Source organism: Hemiscyllium ocellatum, chromosome 37 (genome assembly GCF_020745735.1).
Source record: "Hemiscyllium ocellatum isolate sHemOce1 chromosome 37, sHemOce1.pat.X.cur, whole genome shotgun sequence".
Classification (NCBI taxonomy): Eukaryota; Metazoa; Chordata; class Chondrichthyes; order Orectolobiformes; family Hemiscylliidae; genus Hemiscyllium; species Hemiscyllium ocellatum.
The window spans coordinates 34,706,881-34,726,594 of record NC_083437.1 but is presented as its reverse complement, the minus strand read 5'-3'; the positions used below and the strand labels follow the sequence as shown (position 1 = coordinate 34,726,594).

General features: G+C 42.2%; 1 protein-coding gene across 2 annotated transcripts in view; it reads right to left on the bottom strand.

Moving 5' to 3' along the window:
* Positions 1–12,810, bottom strand: part of espn (espin) — a 159,056-nt gene extending 146,246 nt beyond the window's left edge. For both annotated transcript variants that reach the window (XM_060852005.1, XM_060852004.1), the window contains exon 1: positions 12,433–12,810. In XM_060852005.1, the coding sequence (XP_060707988.1) occupies positions 12,433–12,726 (294 nt within the window). In that variant the 5' untranslated portion in view covers positions 12,727–12,810. The remainder of the gene's footprint in view (positions 1–12,432) is intronic.
* Between the last annotated feature and the right edge of the window lie 6,904 nt (positions 12,811–19,714).

Here is a 19,714-nt window from a genome sequence, read left to right as displayed (position 1 = left end):
TGCTAATGTTATTACTCATACCATCTTCTATATCATTAACATATATTGTAAAAAGCTGCGGACCTAGCACTGATCCCTGCGGTACCCCACTGGTCACTGCCTGCCATTCCGAAATGGAGCCATTTATCACTATTCTTTGTTTCCTGTCAGCCAACCAACTTTCAATCCAAGTTAGTACTTTTCTCCCAAATATCATGCACCCTAATTTTGCTCACTAACCTCCTATGTGGGACTTTATCAAAAGCTTTCTGAAAGTCCAGGTACACTACATCTACTGGATCTCCCTCAGCCATCTTCAGAGTTACATCCTCAAAATATTCCAGCAGATTAGTCAAGCATGATTTCCCCTTCATAAATCCATGCTGACTCTGACCTATCCTGTTACTACTATCCAGATGTGTTGTAATTTCATCCTTTATAACAGATTCCAGCATCTTTCCCACCACTGAGGTCAGACTAACTGGTCTATAATTTCCTGCTTTCTCTCTCCCACCTTTCTTAAAAAGTGGTATAACATTAGCCACCCTCCAATCTGGAGGAACTGATCCCGAATCTATCGAACTCTGGAAAATATTCACCAACTCATCCACAATTTCTCGAGCCACCTCCTTCAGTACCCTGGGATGTAGACCATCAGGCCCCGGGGACTTATCAACCTTCAGACCTAACAGTCTCTCCAACACCAATTCTGGCAAATATAAATTCCCTTAAGTTAAGGTCCTTCAGCCACTGTTACCTCAGGGAGATTGCTTGTGTCTTCCCCAGTGAACACAAATCTGAAGTACCAATTCAATTCTTCTGCCATTTCTTTATTGCCCATAATATATTAAGTACATGAATAGGAACAATTTGGGCCAAAAACAGGCAGGTTGGACTAGTTTAGTTTGGGATTATGGTCAGCATGGACTGGTTGTGCTGAAGGGTCTGTTTCCGCGCTGTATAACTCTTGACAAGAACTTGCATATACAGTCGCTGTTGTGCTGCAGCTATTACAGAGTTCTAGCTGACCTGGAAAGTCTCTCAGTCTTACCTCTTGCCACAGGTATGTCAGAAGGATTTAAACATTAGTAAATAGCCTGTTTTGTCACAATATGACACACTGTCCAAGGTAGTCAATTCCTGAGGCAAGTCTCGAACCTCGAGCTTCTGGCCCAGAGATAAAGATATTACACCAACTCACAAAGACCTCCAGAAAAAATATATTGGTACAATCACATTCTGAAATTTAGTGTCAGTGAGTAGCAGAATCTCAAGGGATGGAGCATCCATTCATTTATTCCAGTTTTATCAACATGATCTGTGCAAAATTGCTTGAACTAAAGATGTGGAATTCTAAATGTAATTGAGCTACAACCAAAGTTACTTGCATGGTATTGATGTAATATTCAATGTGCTTTGACAAGGCTTTGTTATAAAACTGGTCCCACCTGCAGGACGATATCACCAGATTCCACCAACTGCGCTAGTTTGGAAATACTTTCTAAAATCTTCTATAGATAGTAGGTGTGTTTACTTACTTTGCTGAGTAAACTGACTAGTGTACACTAGTTTAACTGTTAAACTGTACAGTGTAGGTTGTTAAAGGGGAATACCACCACCCACAGATGACCCACCTTTAGAAGCTCAATTAGGGAATGGCAACAGATGGTGGCTCAGCACATCCTGAAAATATTATTCTTTTGAAAAAGTCAGCAATTTTAATTCAGATTACTAAAGACTGGACACTCCTTTGAAAATATTTATTTTGGTGATAAGTTCATTTTCAGCCACACTGATAAAACTGCACCCAGCTTCCAATCTTAAATACACTAAGGAATATTTTATCATGGAAAAAATGAAATAATAGCGTTCTGGTACACTGATTAATGAAAAAGATTACATTTGTGATAACTTGTATTAATCTTATTGAAAGCCCAAACTGCTACACAGCCACAGTAATGTTTGGTGCACTTTGAGTGTAATTTCTTGACTGCATCCAAAGCAGAAACTTGGAACGTAAATTAACGGTCAAGGGCCAATTCAGTACTAACCAAAGTGGCCAATACTAATTCCAACGTCATCCTGGGGCTCTCACTGACCACATCCTCCGGGATCTCACTTAGTACCACTCGGTATCAGTTATTACATCTCCAGTCAACCTCACCCAGAGCCACTCAGTGAGAATGATCACATCCTCCAAGTAATCTGACCACGTAGTCCAGGCATTCTCCCTGACCATGTTCTACAGGCCCTATCACTCAGTACCAATTACTAGATCCTCAGGGCACTTGCACTCAGCTCTCTGCTGCTGACAAGTCAGTCTGTAACACTAGATCCAAGCTGCATTTACACTGTAAATGCGATATTGTTACGAAGCCAAACCACCTCAGAGAGCTTTCAAGATAAGGCCATAGAATCGGAGGGTATGATATCTAACAGCACCTAGCACAACATCCCACACTGTAACTGCCCCACCTTAAATTCACAACTCTTCCACAAGCACTGTAGGGACATGCACATGTAGACACATGCAAACTCAGTGTTTATTGGGCATGCTATTGTATTAAAATGCCCATACTCCACTACCTAGATGTGCTCTCTAGTCTACCAATATGCTGATGCTATACTGTTGCATCGACTGTAATCCACTTTAACTAAATATAGATGCCTCTAAATCTGCTGTAACACTGCAGCTGTTTATTGCTGGATTACACAAAACAAACGAACAACTCATGCCTGGTAGCTCTTCATCACTCAGTCAAATGAGCAGAAGCAAAAAACCAAAGCATTATACTTCAATTCTGACGATATGCCATTCATTAAAATGAAGTAAGTTTTAGACTGTTTCAAGCAATTTTGAAATATTACCCCCTATTTTTAAAATAGCTTTGTCTTTCAGGCAATGCTCACTTGGTGGCATTTTTGCCTCTGAATCTGAAGGTTGTGATTTCAAATGTCACTTGAATATAAGTGAAGCTAACACTCTAATGGAGTACAGTATTGTCAGAGGTGCTGGGTGTTAACCTACGGCTCCCATCTGTCCTCTCAGGTGATTCCTGGCACTTGTCCCGTCGATTATGGCTGATATTTTTCTCAACCTGCCTTCTCCCTGTAACCGTTGATCCCTTTACAAAAAGCAGGTAAATATTCCTCAGTGTCCTGGCCAATATTATCCCTCAACCAACATTCTGATTATTTGTCATTAATCACATTGTTGGGCGAGTTTGCTGTACACATATTAGGTGCCACATTTTCTACATTTCCACATGGCTATATTTCAAAAAGTATTTCAATGGCTGTAAAGCATTCAGGAACTTCTGATGATCATGAACTTTGCCACATAAATACTTGTCTTACTTGTCTTCAAAATTAACTTTGGGCACATCCATTTTTATAAGCGGAGTTATTGCTTTTGCTGATATGCTAGTTTGACCATGTATTAGTAATTGTTAATAGATCACTCATTGTGTTTATTCTTAATTACTCTTAAACTACTCCTCAAGCTCGTCGTTGGAATGACACTGTCTTAACGGCACTACACGTATGCTGGTTAGTGCTATTGAGAAACCACAGTCTTACCAAAGCATAGGGCTGCTCTATCATTACAGAACCCTGATGGTGGTTTAAGCCAAGGGTCGCCACAGGCAGGAGGGGAGATTAAGAAGGAGAGTTCTTCATGGTAACCTCAAACAGTGTGGGAATGGAGCCCACGCTGTTGATGTACTCTGCTTCGCAAACCAGCCAGCCAGCCAGCCAACTGAGCTAGCTGAACCCCAGTGAGTCAAACATCTTAAATTCAATAGTTCAAGTGTGCAAACAGACGTTTCTCAGTCATAATGGCACACGCATTACTCCATGCACACTCTCAACACCAACACCTACCCAACTCTATCGGGTAATCACTTGGACATATAGTTAAATGAGCTAGGATTATCCAGTAAATTTTATTCCTTTTATTACATTTTTTCTCAAACGTGGTGAGTTTTCAATAAGTTAAAAGATTAAATTGATTCTCTAACTCAAATAATTTGTAAGACAATAACAAATCAAAACCTGTTAATATTTTTTGGAACAAGTCAGTTACAATATTTAACTTTCTGGCATTCCTGCCTCATGTGGCAATGTTATAATAAGCCACTCTAAAGAAGGGTCACTAGACCCAAAACATTGACTCTGCTTTCTCTCCACAGATGCTGCCAGACCTGCTGAGTTTTCCTGTTTTCTGTTTTTTCTGTTTTTCTCTCTGACTTCCAGCATCAGCAATTATTTGTTTTTTTTTGTAAAAAACTATAGTCAGTGCACCAGGACATATGGAACTCAAATGAAAACATGTAAAAATATCATTAAGATCTTGACAAGACCTCAAATAGATTCCAATTAGTCATGTGTTTGCCATTTGATCCCAGGGGAATCTCTCAACAATTCCAATGATGTCAGCAACAAGTAGAAATGTTAATTTCATGGGAGCAATATTCTGGTGTTTTCTGATGCTTATTAAATAACTATGCACACGAAACAAACTGCAATATCTCCCACATGATGGTCAGATTACTTATGCATTTTTCCTACTCTCTAATTTTCCTGCTCTCTCTGTAAGCTTTCATGTTGAGGGTGAACACGCACCAAGGAGGCTGTGAAATTGCTCCAGTATTTCTTCCTTGGCTTCAACAACTTTGAGAAGGTAATCTGCACTGACACAGCCAGTACCACCACAAAGGAGTGCCAATCATTCAGATGAGACCTTAAACAAAGGCTCCATCTACCCTATCAAGTGGTATTAAACATTGCTTGGCATCATTCCATAGGAAATTAGGGAGTTCTCCCCAGTGTTCTGACCAATATTTATCCCTCATCCAACATCATGATAAACCGATTACTGGATCAAAATTCAACTTCTGTAAATACTACAACAATAATTACATTTTAACAATATTTCAACAATTGCAAACCCTCAAGGGTTTCCTGAGTTTATAAAAGACACTACATAAATGCAATCTCATTTTTTTCTTATTGATATAGTACCAGTTCTTAAATTGGCCCTGCCACTGAAAGCTTACAGCCCTGACTCAGGATTGATTTCCAACAGAAACTACAGATATGAAAGCTGATTTCTCTCGTATACAATCCCCACAATTAAAGCCTTACCCAGTACGAGTTTGTGGTTACACTTGCCTTCATTGAATAAAGAAACTCTCAATTTCCAGATATGTGCTGCCAGTGGGTAAAATGTCTAGCCTGTTCTCAGCTTAGGAGTAAGTCATTCATCCCTTGTAGTCTACTCTGTCATTCTGACTAATCAAGACAGTATTATCATTTTTTTTTGCAGAAGTGTCACTCAATCTAAAACATCAACTTTGATTTCTCTTCACAGATACTGAGCTTTTCCAACAATTACTATTCTTGTCTCTGATTTACAGCATCCACAGTTCTTTCGGTACCTATCCTTTTCTGTGTCCTCAATCTCATAAACCATATATTGTTACAGTTTTCCAGTCATTATACATCTGTTAATAGGAGATAAAGACATTGAAAGAAAGGCTTGGAATGATTACAGGAAACACAGGAACCATGTTGGGCACACCAAACTCCTACAAACAAGATCACGATGATAAAATTTGCTTTAAGTTTTTAAAAATGTATTTAACTGTGCGATGTGAGCATTGACGGCTTGGCCAGATTTGTTGTCCATCCCTAAAAGGTACTGGGTTTGGTTTAGATGTAGGTTGAGGAATAAATATTGATTTTCTATATTCATATTGTTTCTATATTTCATAATTTGTTTTATAACTAAGAACTGGGATCTTTAAAGTCCAGCTGTGGGGGAAATTGGACCCTCTGCTGAAGAGAAATACCATCTCCAATTGTGCAATATTCCAGCACCTTGCACTGTAAAAAGAAAAACCTTTCGACAATTATGTTTTCAGTCCGACTGAGTTACGGAGAGGTTTGTCATGTGTTTTATGTGTAGGCCGCACTGCTTCTAATCGAGCGAAGTCATAACATCCCATCGGGATTTCAATAACAAAATATGTTGTGAAATCTAAAAAGTGTTCCAGGCACAACAGGTAAGCAGTCACTATTGTTGCTTTCACTAGCTACGTTGAGCAGACTACAATGGGAATGGGAGAAAGACCATTCAGCCCATCAAATCTATTCAATAGGGAAAATAAATTACAATCAATCCCACACACTTTGCAGCTGAACCATTACCCTTCCTGTGCCATACATTTATACTGTCCTTACATATTACTGGCCATTTTCAACAGCACGAGTGGCATGATTGGTATCTAAATGTTCAAAACAGTTATCTATAGAGACCACAGGCCTTGCTGGAACTGAGGCATTTGCACTCCTGGCTCACAGCACTAGGGATCCAGGTTCAATTCCAGCCTTGGGTAACTATCTGTGTGGAGTTTGCACGTTCTTCCTGTGTCTGCGTGGGTTTCCTCTGTGTGCTCTGTTTTTCTCCACAGTCAAAGATGTGCAGGTTAGGTGGATGGGCTGTGCTAAATTGTCCAGGGATTTGTAGTTGTGGATTGACCATGGGAAATGCAGGGTTACAGGGTAAGGGTGTGAATCTGGATAGGATGCTCTTTGACAAATTGGTGTGGGCTCATTGGGCTGAATGGCTTCGTTCCACACTGTAGGGATTTCATGCTTGTTGCTTTTGCATATTATCAGCACAGGAGCAACAAGGACAGCATACAATGCTGCATTGCTATTGTGGATAGACCTGCAGATTGGTACAACTCTTATTCCCAGATGAAAGGTCAACAGCTGCTGACCAGCAGCAGTCTACCCCTGAAGATGGCACAGAACTAATTTTGCTTATATTAGCGTGTTTGTGACTTTACTGCCATCACATAAATCATGCAGAAACAGTTTTAATTGTCAATAATTCCAACCTACAAAATAAACCTATCATCCATGGCTCAGTCAGTGATGCTCTAACCTTTGACACTAAGGGTGATCAGGCTGTGCCCCACTCTGGAAACCTGAGGCTGTGTTTGGGGCCTACACTCCCACCTCCAATATCGAGGGAGTACTGACTATCAGATGAGAATGTAAACTAAGGCCCTGGCTTCTATCCATGGTGGATGTGAAAGATCCCATTACAATACACTGGAGAAGAGCAGATTAACCCCAGCATTCTGGTCAACAATTAAGCCTCCACTAAAATCAACAAAGCAGAATATCTGGCAATTATCAAATTATTTTCTTTGTAGGAATTGGCTGTGCGCACATTGACTACTGGGCCAATGGCATTTTACAATACCAACTACTTCTCCTACGTTTCTAATTGATTATTTAGATTAGATTAGATTACTTACAGTGTGGAAACAGGCCCTTCGGCCCAACAAGTCCACACCGACCCGCTGAAGCGCAACCCACCCATTCCCCTACATTTACCCCTTTACCTAACACTACGGACAATTTAGCATGGCCAATCCACCTGACCTGCACATCTTTGGACTGTGGGAGGAAACCGGAGCACCCGGAGGAAACCCACGCAGACACGGGGAGAACGTGCAAACTCCACACAGTAGGACATCCCAAGGTTGTGAAAGAGGCTGACCCAATAAAACTGAGGTGTACAAAATGCCATAGAATGAGATTTAAAAATATATATCTATTCTGTAAATTAAACTTTTCTGATTCATTTCCTTTTACTCTCCCTTCCTCATGCACACTATGGTGAATGGTGATAATACTGGAGAATATCACATGTCCCTCACGGGAGTCACCCAGGTCTGAACAAAGATAGAACAAAGGCTGAGAAGCATACTTCAATCCCAACTACACTAATGTGCATGTCTCACACTGCCTTAAGATGCTGAATGAGTAATAAATTAAGCACATTAACTTCCACTGTCTAAATACTTTTCACATAGTATCTCAACAACCAGTGATAATACAACTCCAGCTGAGATTTGAAGATATGATTCGAAAGGATAGATCTGTCCCATTGTGCTTCACTTTCCCTAATTATTTTCTCATCTCCCCTTTAATGTTTTCTTTCCTTGAGGTCTGCTTAGTGTTTTTTTTGTTAAGCTGAGGGAATGTTGCTGTTGAGAAACAGAATACTTTTGTATTGGAATCGCTCAGTGTCAGCATCAAACACCCCAAGGCCAGGTTTGGTGCAAATTAAAGCTGGTAGAAAAGAGGAATAGGTTATTCAGCCCTTTGAGTTTCTTTCTCTGTCCCGTACAGGTCATGTACCTTAACGCTATGTACCTATCATGGTTTCATGTTCTCTCAAGAAAACTTACAGATGCTGCAAATCTGAAAACAAACACAGAATGCTGGAGAAACTCTAGCATCTGTGGAGAGAGAAACAGAGTTTATGTTTTGACCCCCATATTACTCTTCTTCAGACTCGAAACATTAACTGTTTCTCTCTTCACAGATGCTGTTGGACCTGCCAGAGTGGCTGATAGAGTTTAATTTGGATAAATGCGAGGTACTGCATCTTAGTCAAAAAACAGTGGCAGGGCTTATACAATTAAAAGTAGAGTCTTGGGTGGTGCTCTAGAACAGAGAGACCTAGGGGTTCAAGTACTAATTCTTAGAAATTTGCATCACAGGTGGACAGTGTGGTTAAGAAGGCCTTCAGCATGCTTGTCTTCATTGCTCAGACTTCCAAGTGACGAGTTGGGACATCATGTTGAGGTTGTACAGCGTGTTGGTGAAGCCTCCTCCGGCGTACTGTGTCCATTCTGGTCACCCTGTTATAGGAAGGATATTACTAAGGAGAGGGTTCAGAAAAGATTTACCAGGATGTTACCAGGATTGGAAGGTTTGAGTTTTAGGAAGAGGCTGAATAGGCTGGGACATTTTTCATTGGAGCGAAGGAGGTTGAGAGGTAACCTCATAGAGATTTACAAAACCATGAGGGGTATAAATAAGGTGAGAGGCAAGGATTTCAAAACTTGGCGTATTTTTAAGGTGAGATGAGAAAGATTTTAAAAAGACAGGGAGTGATTTTTTTTTTGTCTTACACAGTGAGTGATCCATGTGTGGATTGAACATCCAAAGGAAGTGGTGGATGCAGGTACAATTACAATTTTAAAATACATTTGGTTAAGTAAATTAATAAGAAATATTTGTAGGGATAATGGCCAAATGCAGGCAGATGGGATTAGTTTAGTTTGGAATCATGGCCACCATGGACTGGTTGGACTGAAGGGTAGGTTTCCATGCTATGTGACTCTATGACCTGCTGAGGTTCTCCATCATTCTGTGTTTGTTCCGTATCCCCTCAAATTTGACAGAAACAACTCCCCACTGCCTTAAAAACTATTGGATGGGTGGCTTTTTTTGGGGGGTGGGGGGGTAAGGAAGAGTTCTGGACAATTTGTTGGTCTTCAGCACCAAGTGGAGATCACCACCCCATCTAGTTCCAGTGTGAAAACTCTGTCCCCCACAACAGCCATCCCATGGACATAATCAATTTGCCACTGAAGCAGTTCAGATTTGTACAATAGGACCATCCCAAAAACAATATTCCTTTCTCCTTACAGCAGTGGAAGAAGGAAATTTTAGTTTCATAAAAACAGCTGAGTTTTGGCCCCAGGCACAAAAGACCAATGTTTAAACTCAGGCATTTTTAATAATTCTGAATCGCTGCTGTTTTGTAACTAAACCAATTGTAAAGGACTTAATCCTACTTTAAGAACAACACAGAAAGAAATCTGTTACAAGCACACTCAGAGCAGGATTGTTCCTTTGAGCTTCTGAACCCTAATGTCAGATTCAAATATGAATCAGAAAGCATGCTGTGCAGGAAACAATGATTCTGATTTTTCCTGGGATGGCCAATTAATGGTCAAAGGGCCAGCTCACAGCCCACTCAAAGTCCATAGGTAGACTCTCAGGGCTGGATGGTCACTCATCGGCCTTTCAGCTTGAAGGACATAATGAAAGGTGAATAAGGGAGAAGTCACTTCAAATTAGAGACACCCTCTCTCCAAGCTCTTAGTCTAAAGTAAAATTAATTTTTACACCAAGTTTTGAGGGGGGCTGGGGTTTGGGTGAGGGGGTAAGGCCCATTCCTCCAATGGATGGTCTTTGGTTCCTGCTGCACCCAGAAAAGCTCAGAGGGCCAGCCCAACCTGCCCAACTTTTTGCATTTTCCTTGTGGCCATTAACAAGATGGATTGGCTACTTGCTGCATGCAGGTTGCAATCCTCACCACCTCCCCCCCCCCCCCCTCCTCCAACCCCTTCAAAAGGTAGCTCTGAACAGAACAGAGTCGGGAGAGCTCGTAGCATTATTTTTAAGAGAGGGGCTGAAAATTAAGGTTGAAGTTTTTTTAAACCAACAGCAGTAACTTTCAGATGTCTTAGTGCCCCAGGGAATGTGGAAAATGTGTGTAAGAGGCAGGAAGTCTGATTCCTCTGTAAATCTCATTCATAATGATGAGATGTGTGTACCACTTAAGAATTGATGAGAAAAAGATTTTCAATTTAACAACAAGCATTTTCAGGTCTGTTAAATGTATAGGAGAAAGTGAGGACTGCAGATGCTGGAGATCAGAGCTGAAAATGTGTTGCTGGAAAAGCGCAGCAGGTCAGGCAGCATCCAAGGAGCAGGAGAATCGACGTTTCGGTTCCTGAAGAAGGGCCCGAAACATCGATTCTCCTGCTCCTTGGATGCTGCCTGACCTGCTGCGCTTTTCCAGCAACACATTTTCAGCTGTTAAATGTATATACAGTATACATTAAATCCAACCAGTTAGAATGTTGAACTTGGTACTGCAATGGACTAGATAAGGTGAAAAGCAAAAATGTATTTAAGTGCAAACTGGATAAACATCTTAAGGTGGAAAAGAACAGGATATTTTGTTGGGTTAAACAAGGAGAGAGGAGGTTTGGAAGGAACAGGAACACCAGCATGGATCAGTTGGGCTGAATGGTCGGCTCTATGTTGGGAACATGAAGTTATTCAATGTAGTTCATAACCATTGCATAGTCTTCGACTAAGAATGTTTTTTTAATTGTCCAATCTAACATTAATCATTCTCCTCAAGTTATCTTAGTTGTGAGAAAAAGGTGGGAATAAATGACAAAAGATAGAGAAAATAGAAAATAATAGAGGCATGAAGATGAAAACATGACGGAAAGGCAAATGGAAAGTTCACAGAGAAAATGAAAAAGTAGATGGAAATTGCAAAAGATATAGGAAAAACGATACATTGTTAGGAAAGACAGAGGCACATCAATAAGGAACATGAGGGGAGGAAGGAAATAAATTACAGAGGAGTTGGAGGACTCATATGGGGACCACAGCAATTCAGTTCACCAGAGCAGAGGATTGCAATGGAGATTAACAGGATAGAAAGAAGATATAAAGTGAGATGCTGAATTAACATAGAAAAATGTAACACTCAAGCAAATACTCCAAACATCAGTGAAATGCAGGGTTTAGATCAGAGTGGTGCTGGGAAAGCACAGCAGGTCAGGCAGCATCCAACGAGCAGGAAAATCAACGTTTCATCAGAGCTTCTGCCCAAAACGTCAATTTTCCTGCTCCTCAGATGCTGCCTGACCTGCTGTGCTTTTCCAGCACCACTCTAATCTAAATTCTGGTTTCCTGCATCTGCAGTCCTCACTTTTGCAGCAGTGAAATGCAGGTGAATAAAACATCAAGACTGAAAGCAGCAGACAATAATATGAAGAATATAAGTGAACAGTTCCTCAAGTTTTTTCCCATTTTCCATTGCAGCCTAAGGGGCTTAGTTGTGACACCAAAGTCCAGAAGTTTCAATCTTATGAAAAATCTTGTGTTTTTTTTTGTACTTTACAAGGCAAAATCAGATTAAATGGAGATCGGGGAATAACTATCCAACTTCTGATGTTTGTAACTCTGAAGTTCACACAGGCTCCATCAGGACATAGTTCACCTCTACTCAGTGCATTTTGAGAAAATGTGTTGGTAACAGTTAAAATTATCACGAAGCACATTAAACTCTGTGCATCTAATTAGGTGGTTGGATATAAATTGGTCTTTGCCCTGTTTCTGATTTTGCTACTATTCACGGGAAACATGAGGACACCAGAAGGGATTTATTCCTGTCAATAGATATCATTGCAATAAAAAAAAAGTTAGTGCCATATGATGGCAACATTTCGGAAAAGTTTGGATGACATTTCCTCACCCAGTGAGCCTTATTCCTGGAATCAACCCTTGATACCCCTTCCAAATCCCACTCCAACTTTACTATGACTGTATCGACACCCTATTGCCCCACTCCACAGCCCCATTGGCCCAGATACTTTATCTCTGACCCGGCTCCAATCCCACTCCTGCCTCAGTTTCCATTGTATATCCTCCTGGTGCTGCCACCCCGCTCCTGCCCCTCCTCATTGCTCCCCTCCCCGGTTCATGCGCGGCTGAGCCAAGCCCCCTCTCTCCTAACACCCCCCCCCCCCCATCCCCAGTTGCCCCGTCTACCTGGATATTGCAGCCCCCCGAAGCGAGCAGCCACTGCAGACAGAGCAAATTCCCGGTGGCCGCCGCGTCGTGCGCCGGAGTTGCCCCGTTCTTGGCTTTCCTGTTGCCGGGGAGCTTCGCCTCTTCCACCAGGAATTTCAAGGCGCTCAGTTTGCCGCAGCGGGCGGCGTGGTGGACCGGGGACGCTCCGAGATGGTCGGTCACACTCTCCTCGATCAAGCCCTTCCTCTGTAATTCCTGCAGCACCAGCAAGTCCCCGTTCTTCGCTGCCACCAGCGAGCGGTCCAAAACCATTTTAGGAGGTTTTCCTTCCTCGAATCATTTATCCCCGGATTGTCTTGACCTCTTTCACTTTCTTTGGCGTGACCATTTTACACTACAGGCTGCTCCTTTACAAATCCCACTGGGCTGAACCATGGTGAATATTTAATGACAGGAGATTTGAATAATCCATGAGAGAGAGAGAGAGAGAGGCGGCACCAGGTTGGGAAACGGTGTGGGAATCGAGAAACGCTACACTTATCAGAAACTGCCTGGAATTTACAGAGACTCATAAGGAGCCAGTTAGAGACAAGACTCAGTTCAATTTTGTTTCATTTAATTGCCTTTTTACCAATAGATGGTTGTAAACAGCAAAACCAAAACGTCTGTGGATGTTGCAAATCCAAAACAAAAGCAGAAATAGCTGGAGAAACTCAGCAGGTGTGGAAAGAAAGCAGAGTCGGCTCCAGTGACCCTTCTGCAGAAGTGATTGTGGCTGGGAAATGGTTGGTGTGTATGCTGAAGATGGGGGGGGGGGGGGGAGTGGGGGACAGGGCCAGGGGCTGCAGGTAGGAGTCAACCATAGGATGGAGCTCACAGAGAGAGAGAGAACAGTTGGGCAAAAGGAATGGGTGCAGTCAGCCTGGGGAATCGATAGCTGCTACTGAGGGACTGTTAGTGGCTGACAATGGGTTGTTAATAGTAGGAGGCCATGTGACAACAAGGCTTAGCGTGCCAGACCTGCTGTGTTTCTCCAGCAAAACCCGTTCTTAAATGTGCAGAGGTTTAGTGAGGCTTGCACATGTGCCTCCTGGCTCAGTGGTTGGGACACTACCTCTTCGACACCCTCTCCCCACCCAATCCTGGTGCAATATTCACTCTGAATTGAACAGCAACAGATGGTTCAGTTGAGGTGAAAGAATTGCATTCATTCAGCTTAATGGGAAATGGATCATCTCCAGTCCATGCTGATGGTTCTGAACTTTTTAGGAAAATAAATTCTGCTACCAGCAAGGGTGTTTTCTTACCCAGCAATTTTGAAATACATGTCCTAGCATTCAAATCTGCCCCACAACCTGTCCCACCCCTCTCACTTTGGTCCGGTCTATGCCAGTAACCTCCACTTTGATGGTCCTTTAGCCACCTTCCCACTACTCTTCCCCCCCCCCCCGCCAAATTCTTCATTCCTCCAACTCTGAACCTCTGTGCATTCCTTCACCACTGGTAGTCAAGTTGTTCAGGTGCCAACTCTGGAATTCCTTCCTAAATCTTCCCCATCTCTCTCCCCACGCTTAAGGTCCTTCGTACATCTTGCCTCTTTGATGAGCATCTGCCTTCATGTCTTGGTCATGAACTCAGTTTTAGTTTTTATCTGTTTACCACACAGTGAAGAGCATTGTAGTCCCTTAGAATGTATATTATTATAACACTTCCTAATGTCATCACAAAGACCAGCTATTGCCACCTCCATGACATGATCAAACTTTACCTACTTATCAGCTCATCCTCTGTTGAAATCCTCATTCACATGAAACAAATGCAGGAGGAGGCCATTCAGCCCATCAAGACTGCTCTGCACCCAACTAGACCATGGCTGATTCTCTACCTCAATGTCATTTTTAACATTACCTGCAAACCGCTTGAATCTTTAATATTTAGGAATCTTTCAATCTCTGCCTTGAGTGCCAAGTATCCCCACCCCACCCTCCTCTAGCTTATCTCTCCATACTTCCAGCTCACTGCCTTTATTCCCGATGAAGGGCTTTTGCCAGAAACATCGATCTCGCTGCTCGTTGGATGCTGCCTGAACTGCTGTGCTCTTCCAGCACCACTGATCCAGAATCTGGTTTCCAGCATCTGCAGTCATTGTTTTTACCTACGTTTTTGCCAAGTATCCACAGCCCTCTCAGGTACAGTATTTAAAAGATTCACTGCCCCCAGCGTGAAGAAATCCCTCCACTTTGTCTTAAAGGTCTCTTCCCTTATTCTGAGATGGTGTCTTCTCTTAGAACAGAGCTTGATGAAATATCCTTCCTGTCTCCACCCTGTCAAATCCTGTAGGAATTCTGCATGCGTTAATTAGATCACTTCTCATTCTTTGAAACTCCAGAGAATATAGACTCATAGAATATATTCTTTTCAGTCTCCCCTCATAGGACAATCCCATAATCTTGTAAACTTTAGCTGCACTTCCTTTGTAGGAAGTAAATCCTTCCTGAAATGAGGAGACCAAAACTGTACACAATACACCAGGTGCAGTCTTACCAAAGCTCTCTGCAATTGCAGAAAGACATTTTTAGATTAGATTCCCTACAGTGTGGAAACAGGCTCTTCAGCCCACCAAATCCATACCGACCCTCCGAAGAGTAACCCACCCAGACCCATTTCCCTCTGACTAATGCACCAAGCACTACGGGCAATTTAGCATGGCCAATTCGCCTAAACTGCACATCTTTGGACTGTGGGAGGAAACCGGAGCAAACCTACGCAGACACAGAGAGAACTCCACACAGACAGTTGCCCAAGGCTGGAATCAAACCCAGGTCCCTGGTGCTGTGAGACAGCAGTGCTAGCCACTGAACCACTGTGTCACCCACTTTACTCCTGTACTCAAACCTTCTCTCAACAACAGCAAGTTTAACATTTACAGAAGTAAGTTACTGCAGATGCTGGACTCTGTACCGCAAACAATAAGTGCAGATCACAGCGGGTCAGTCAGCATCCATGGAGAGAGAGCAAACTAATGTTTCAAGTGTAGATGACTCTTCATTCGTGCTGAAGTGAAGTGTGGAGGGAGCAGCATTTATGCTATATTTGGGGGAGGGGGTATGGTGATGGTGTGCTGTAGGGTGCTGGGGGAGAAACGATGTTGATAAATCAGATTGAGTGATCGGAATGTGAGAATGGCCGAACAATTGTGTACCTATCTGCCAGACTGGTAAAAGAAGACATTCCCACTGGAATTTCGCTGCTCGTTGGATGCTGCCTGAACTGCTGTGCTCTTCCAGCACCACTGATCCAGAATCTGGACTGGGGGGAGGGGAGAGAGGACATGGTGACAGAGAGTTTAACAAGAAAAGCTCAAAGAAAGAGATGAAATGAGAGTTGAAGGTGGCGAACTCAGTATTAAGTCCAGAAGGTGGTAAAGTGCCTAGTCTGAAGATGAGATGTTGTTCCTCCAGTTTGCGCTGTGATTCACTGGAACATTGCAGCATGCCAAAGACAGACAAGTGTTCCATTCTCTGTCACCATGTCCTCTCTCCCCTCCCCCCAGTCCAGTGGGACTGCTTATTCGTTCCAGTCTGGCAGTTAGACACACCGTTGTTCTACCATTCTCACATTCCGATCTGAACAATCAATATCCTTTCTCCCCCAGCATTCTACACCCCACCACTGCCATTCCCGTTCCTTCCCCACTGTAGCATAAATGTTGCCCTGTCCACATTTCACTTCAGCTCTGATGAAGAATCATCTAGACTTGAAACGTTCGCTTGCTCCCTCGCCATGAATGCTGCCTGACCTGTTGTGATCTCCAGCATTTGTTTTCAATATAACATTTGCCATCCTAAATGCTTGCTTGCCGATGTATATTAGATTTCAGTGGATTAGAATCAAAGGCATCTAAATTCCTTTACGCATCAACATTTCCCAATTTCTCACGAGTTAAGAAATACTCTGTGTTTGTTTATCCCGTAAAAGTGGATACTTATGCTATTTCCCCACTATGTTTCATCTACCATCTTGTTGACCATTCACTTTGCCTGGCTAAATCCCTTGAAACCTTTTCACACCCTCCTAACAACTCACATTCCCATCTAGTTTTGTGTCATCGGTGAAGTTGGAAATATTATATTTGGCCCTACATCCAAATTGTTCATGCCCTCGTTACCTCTATATTATTCCAATGCATTTTTGGCAGGTCTCCAGGTTCTACCCTCCATGAACCTGAGGTCAATCCAAATCCCTGCAGCCACATTTTAAATCTCGAAAGATGTTGTGAAACTTGAAAGGGTTCAGAAAAGATTTACAAGGATGGTGCCAGGTTTGGAGAATTTGAGCTACAGGGAGAGGCTGAACAGGCTGGAGCTGTTTTCCCTCAGTTGGAGGCTGAGGGGCGACCTTATAGAGGTTTGCAAAATTATGAGGGTCATGGATAGGATAAATAGACAAAGTCTTTTCCCTGGGGTCGGGGAGTCCAGAACTAGAGGGCATAGGTTTAGGGTGAGAGGTGAAAGATATAAAAGAAACCTAAAGGGCAACTTTTTCACGCAGAGGGTGGTACGTGTTTGGAATGAGCTGCTAGAGGAAGTGTTGGAGGCTGGTACAATTGCAACATTTAAGAGGCATTTGGATGGGTATATGAATAGGAAGGGTTTGGAGGGATATGGGCTGGTGCTGGCAAGTTAGAATATCTGGTCAGCATGGACAGGTTGGACCGAAGGGTCTGTTTCCATGCTGTACATCTCTATTACTTGATGACTTTAGAAGTCCCATCCACCTAACACTGTGTGCTCAGTAGCGTTTTTAGACTCCCAATCAAGTAACACACTGAAATATCCTCTTTACACCTCTCTGCCTTCGCCTCATTCTCCTCCTTTAAGAAACTTCCTTGAAATTTATGTCTTTAACTAGTTTTGTGGTCATCTGTTTTAAAAGCTTTTTATTTTGTTCAATGCCATGTTTCCTTTTATTTTGTGCCTGTGAAGCTCCTGGGGATGGTTTAAAACACAAAAGGTGTTAAATGAATGTGTTTTATTTGGATAATAATTGCATATAAACACTGAAAGTTTTCTGGCCAAAAAAATAGCAATCCAGCTGAATCCCACTTTTCAGTTCTTGATCTATAGTCTTGTCAGCTTTGGCACTTCAAGTATGCATCCAAGAATTTTTAAAATATTGTCACTAATACTGACATTTTATAAGACAGTGATATTTTGGAAAGTATCTTTAACTCAAGTAAAATAGCGAAATGAGGGATAAGCATCTGCTTTTGGAGACATGCTGATGTGACCCAGTTGCCATGAGGACAGAAATTCACACAGAAACTCACTGAATCGCCAGATGGCAGTTTTAACATGTTTTCACAGAAATAGTATAACTGCAGTTTGAGACAAAGAAGCCACTGCTGAGGAACTATTTTTTAACTTGCAACCAATCGCAATGTAGGTGGGATTCAGTTCCTGTTCAAAAGAAGGAACTGAACAAACAGGATTTTCAAAGAGTTGAGAAATAGACATTTGCCAGGGTGTGAGTTGCAGGTGGTAATGATATTCAATGAAGTGCAAGCTGAATGGATGATTGTTAAAAGTTACTGCCTGTTGTGCTGGAGAGACATGAAACTCTCAAAGGGCGAGGAGGAACTCAGGACTATTCCTAGAAAGTGGCATATCTACAATAAGTGCAGTACACAGTAAAAAGATTTCATAAGACATGCTCTACTTATGTTACATAGTCAAAGCAGCATTTACCTACCTTGATGTATTAGATAACTTTTAATTAATGTTTGATCTATTTTGCTTTCACTTTGTTTGTTACAGTAAAACTGTGCATGCAGATCACATCCTTTGGTTCTTTCTTTTGGTAGCTAGGAAACATTATTTTTTAAAAGTTATTGGGCTGTATGGGCTTTGCAATACTATAGCAAGAGTGTCTGCCTCTCTCACCCCTTGGAGTGGTGAACTCCCAACCACTACTATCCTCCTTAAATTCAATCTAGTTCTTCTGTCAATTATTTTAAGTTTATGCTTCCTGGTTTTGACCTCTCTGCTAAAGGAAATAGATACTTCCCATCCACTACCTGGAGCCTCATGATTTAATACATCTTTTTTTTAAATTCATTCACAGGATATAGGGGTCACTTGCAAGGCCAGCATTTATTACCCATTCCTTATTGCTCGGGAAGGCAGTTAAGAGTCAACCATATTGCTGTGGGTCTGGAGACACATGGAGGGCAGACCGGGTAAGGATAGCAGATTTCCATCCCTAAAGGACATTAATGAACAAGTGGACTCTATTCAAGAGAAAACAAACCCAGCCGATCCAATCGTTCCTCACTGCTACAATTAGAAAACTTCTGGAGACATCATCATAAAGAAAGCAAATATTAAGTTGACCTCCATAATAAGAGGAATCAAGTAAAGGAGCAGGGATGTCTTGCTACAATTGTACAGGACCTTGGTGAGACCACAACTGGAGTATTGTGTACAGTTTTTCTCCTTATCTGAGGGAGGATGTTCTGGTGATGGAGGGAGAGCAACAAAGACACTCTTTGGCTGCGTGGACATATAAGGAGAGACTGGATTGGTTAGGACTATGTTCACTGGTGTTGAGAAAAATGAGGGGTGCATCTCTTAGAAACCTATAAAATCCTAACACGGTAAATGCAGGATTGATGACCAGGGCTTCCAGAAACAGAGGATAAAGATATGAGGGAAGCCATTTAGGACTGAGATGAGGAGAAATTGTTTCATCCAGAGAATGGTGAGCCTGTGGAATTCTTTGTCATAGAGAGTGGATGAGGCCAAAACATTAAATGTGTTCAAGAAGGAATTAGGTATAGTTCTTAGGGCCAATGGGATCAAGGGTGTGGGGAGAATACAGGAACAGGTACTGTGTTGAATGACCAGCCGTGATCATAGAGAACGGTAAAGCAGGCTCAAAGGGCCAAATGGCCTATTCCTGCTCCTATTTGTTTTCCTGGGTACATTTTATTAAACAGTACAACTTACAAACAGTTAACATTAACAGCTGTGTACAGAGAAACAGCAATGTTCAAGGGAGAGGAGCAGCAAAGCCAAACCCCAGACCCCACCGTTCAACCGGTGTTCAGGGAAATGAGGACAAACCTCAAATCCCACTTTCAGTCATCACAAAAGAAACAGTAATAAATACATACAAGACAGTCCAATTAGATAAGAAACAGGGCTTAGAATGCAAAACCTGCACAACCCAGCAAGCCACCTGTACCTCCCACCTTCTGGCCACTCTAAGGCAGCCTGCCCTTATGCCCTTTCCAGTTCTC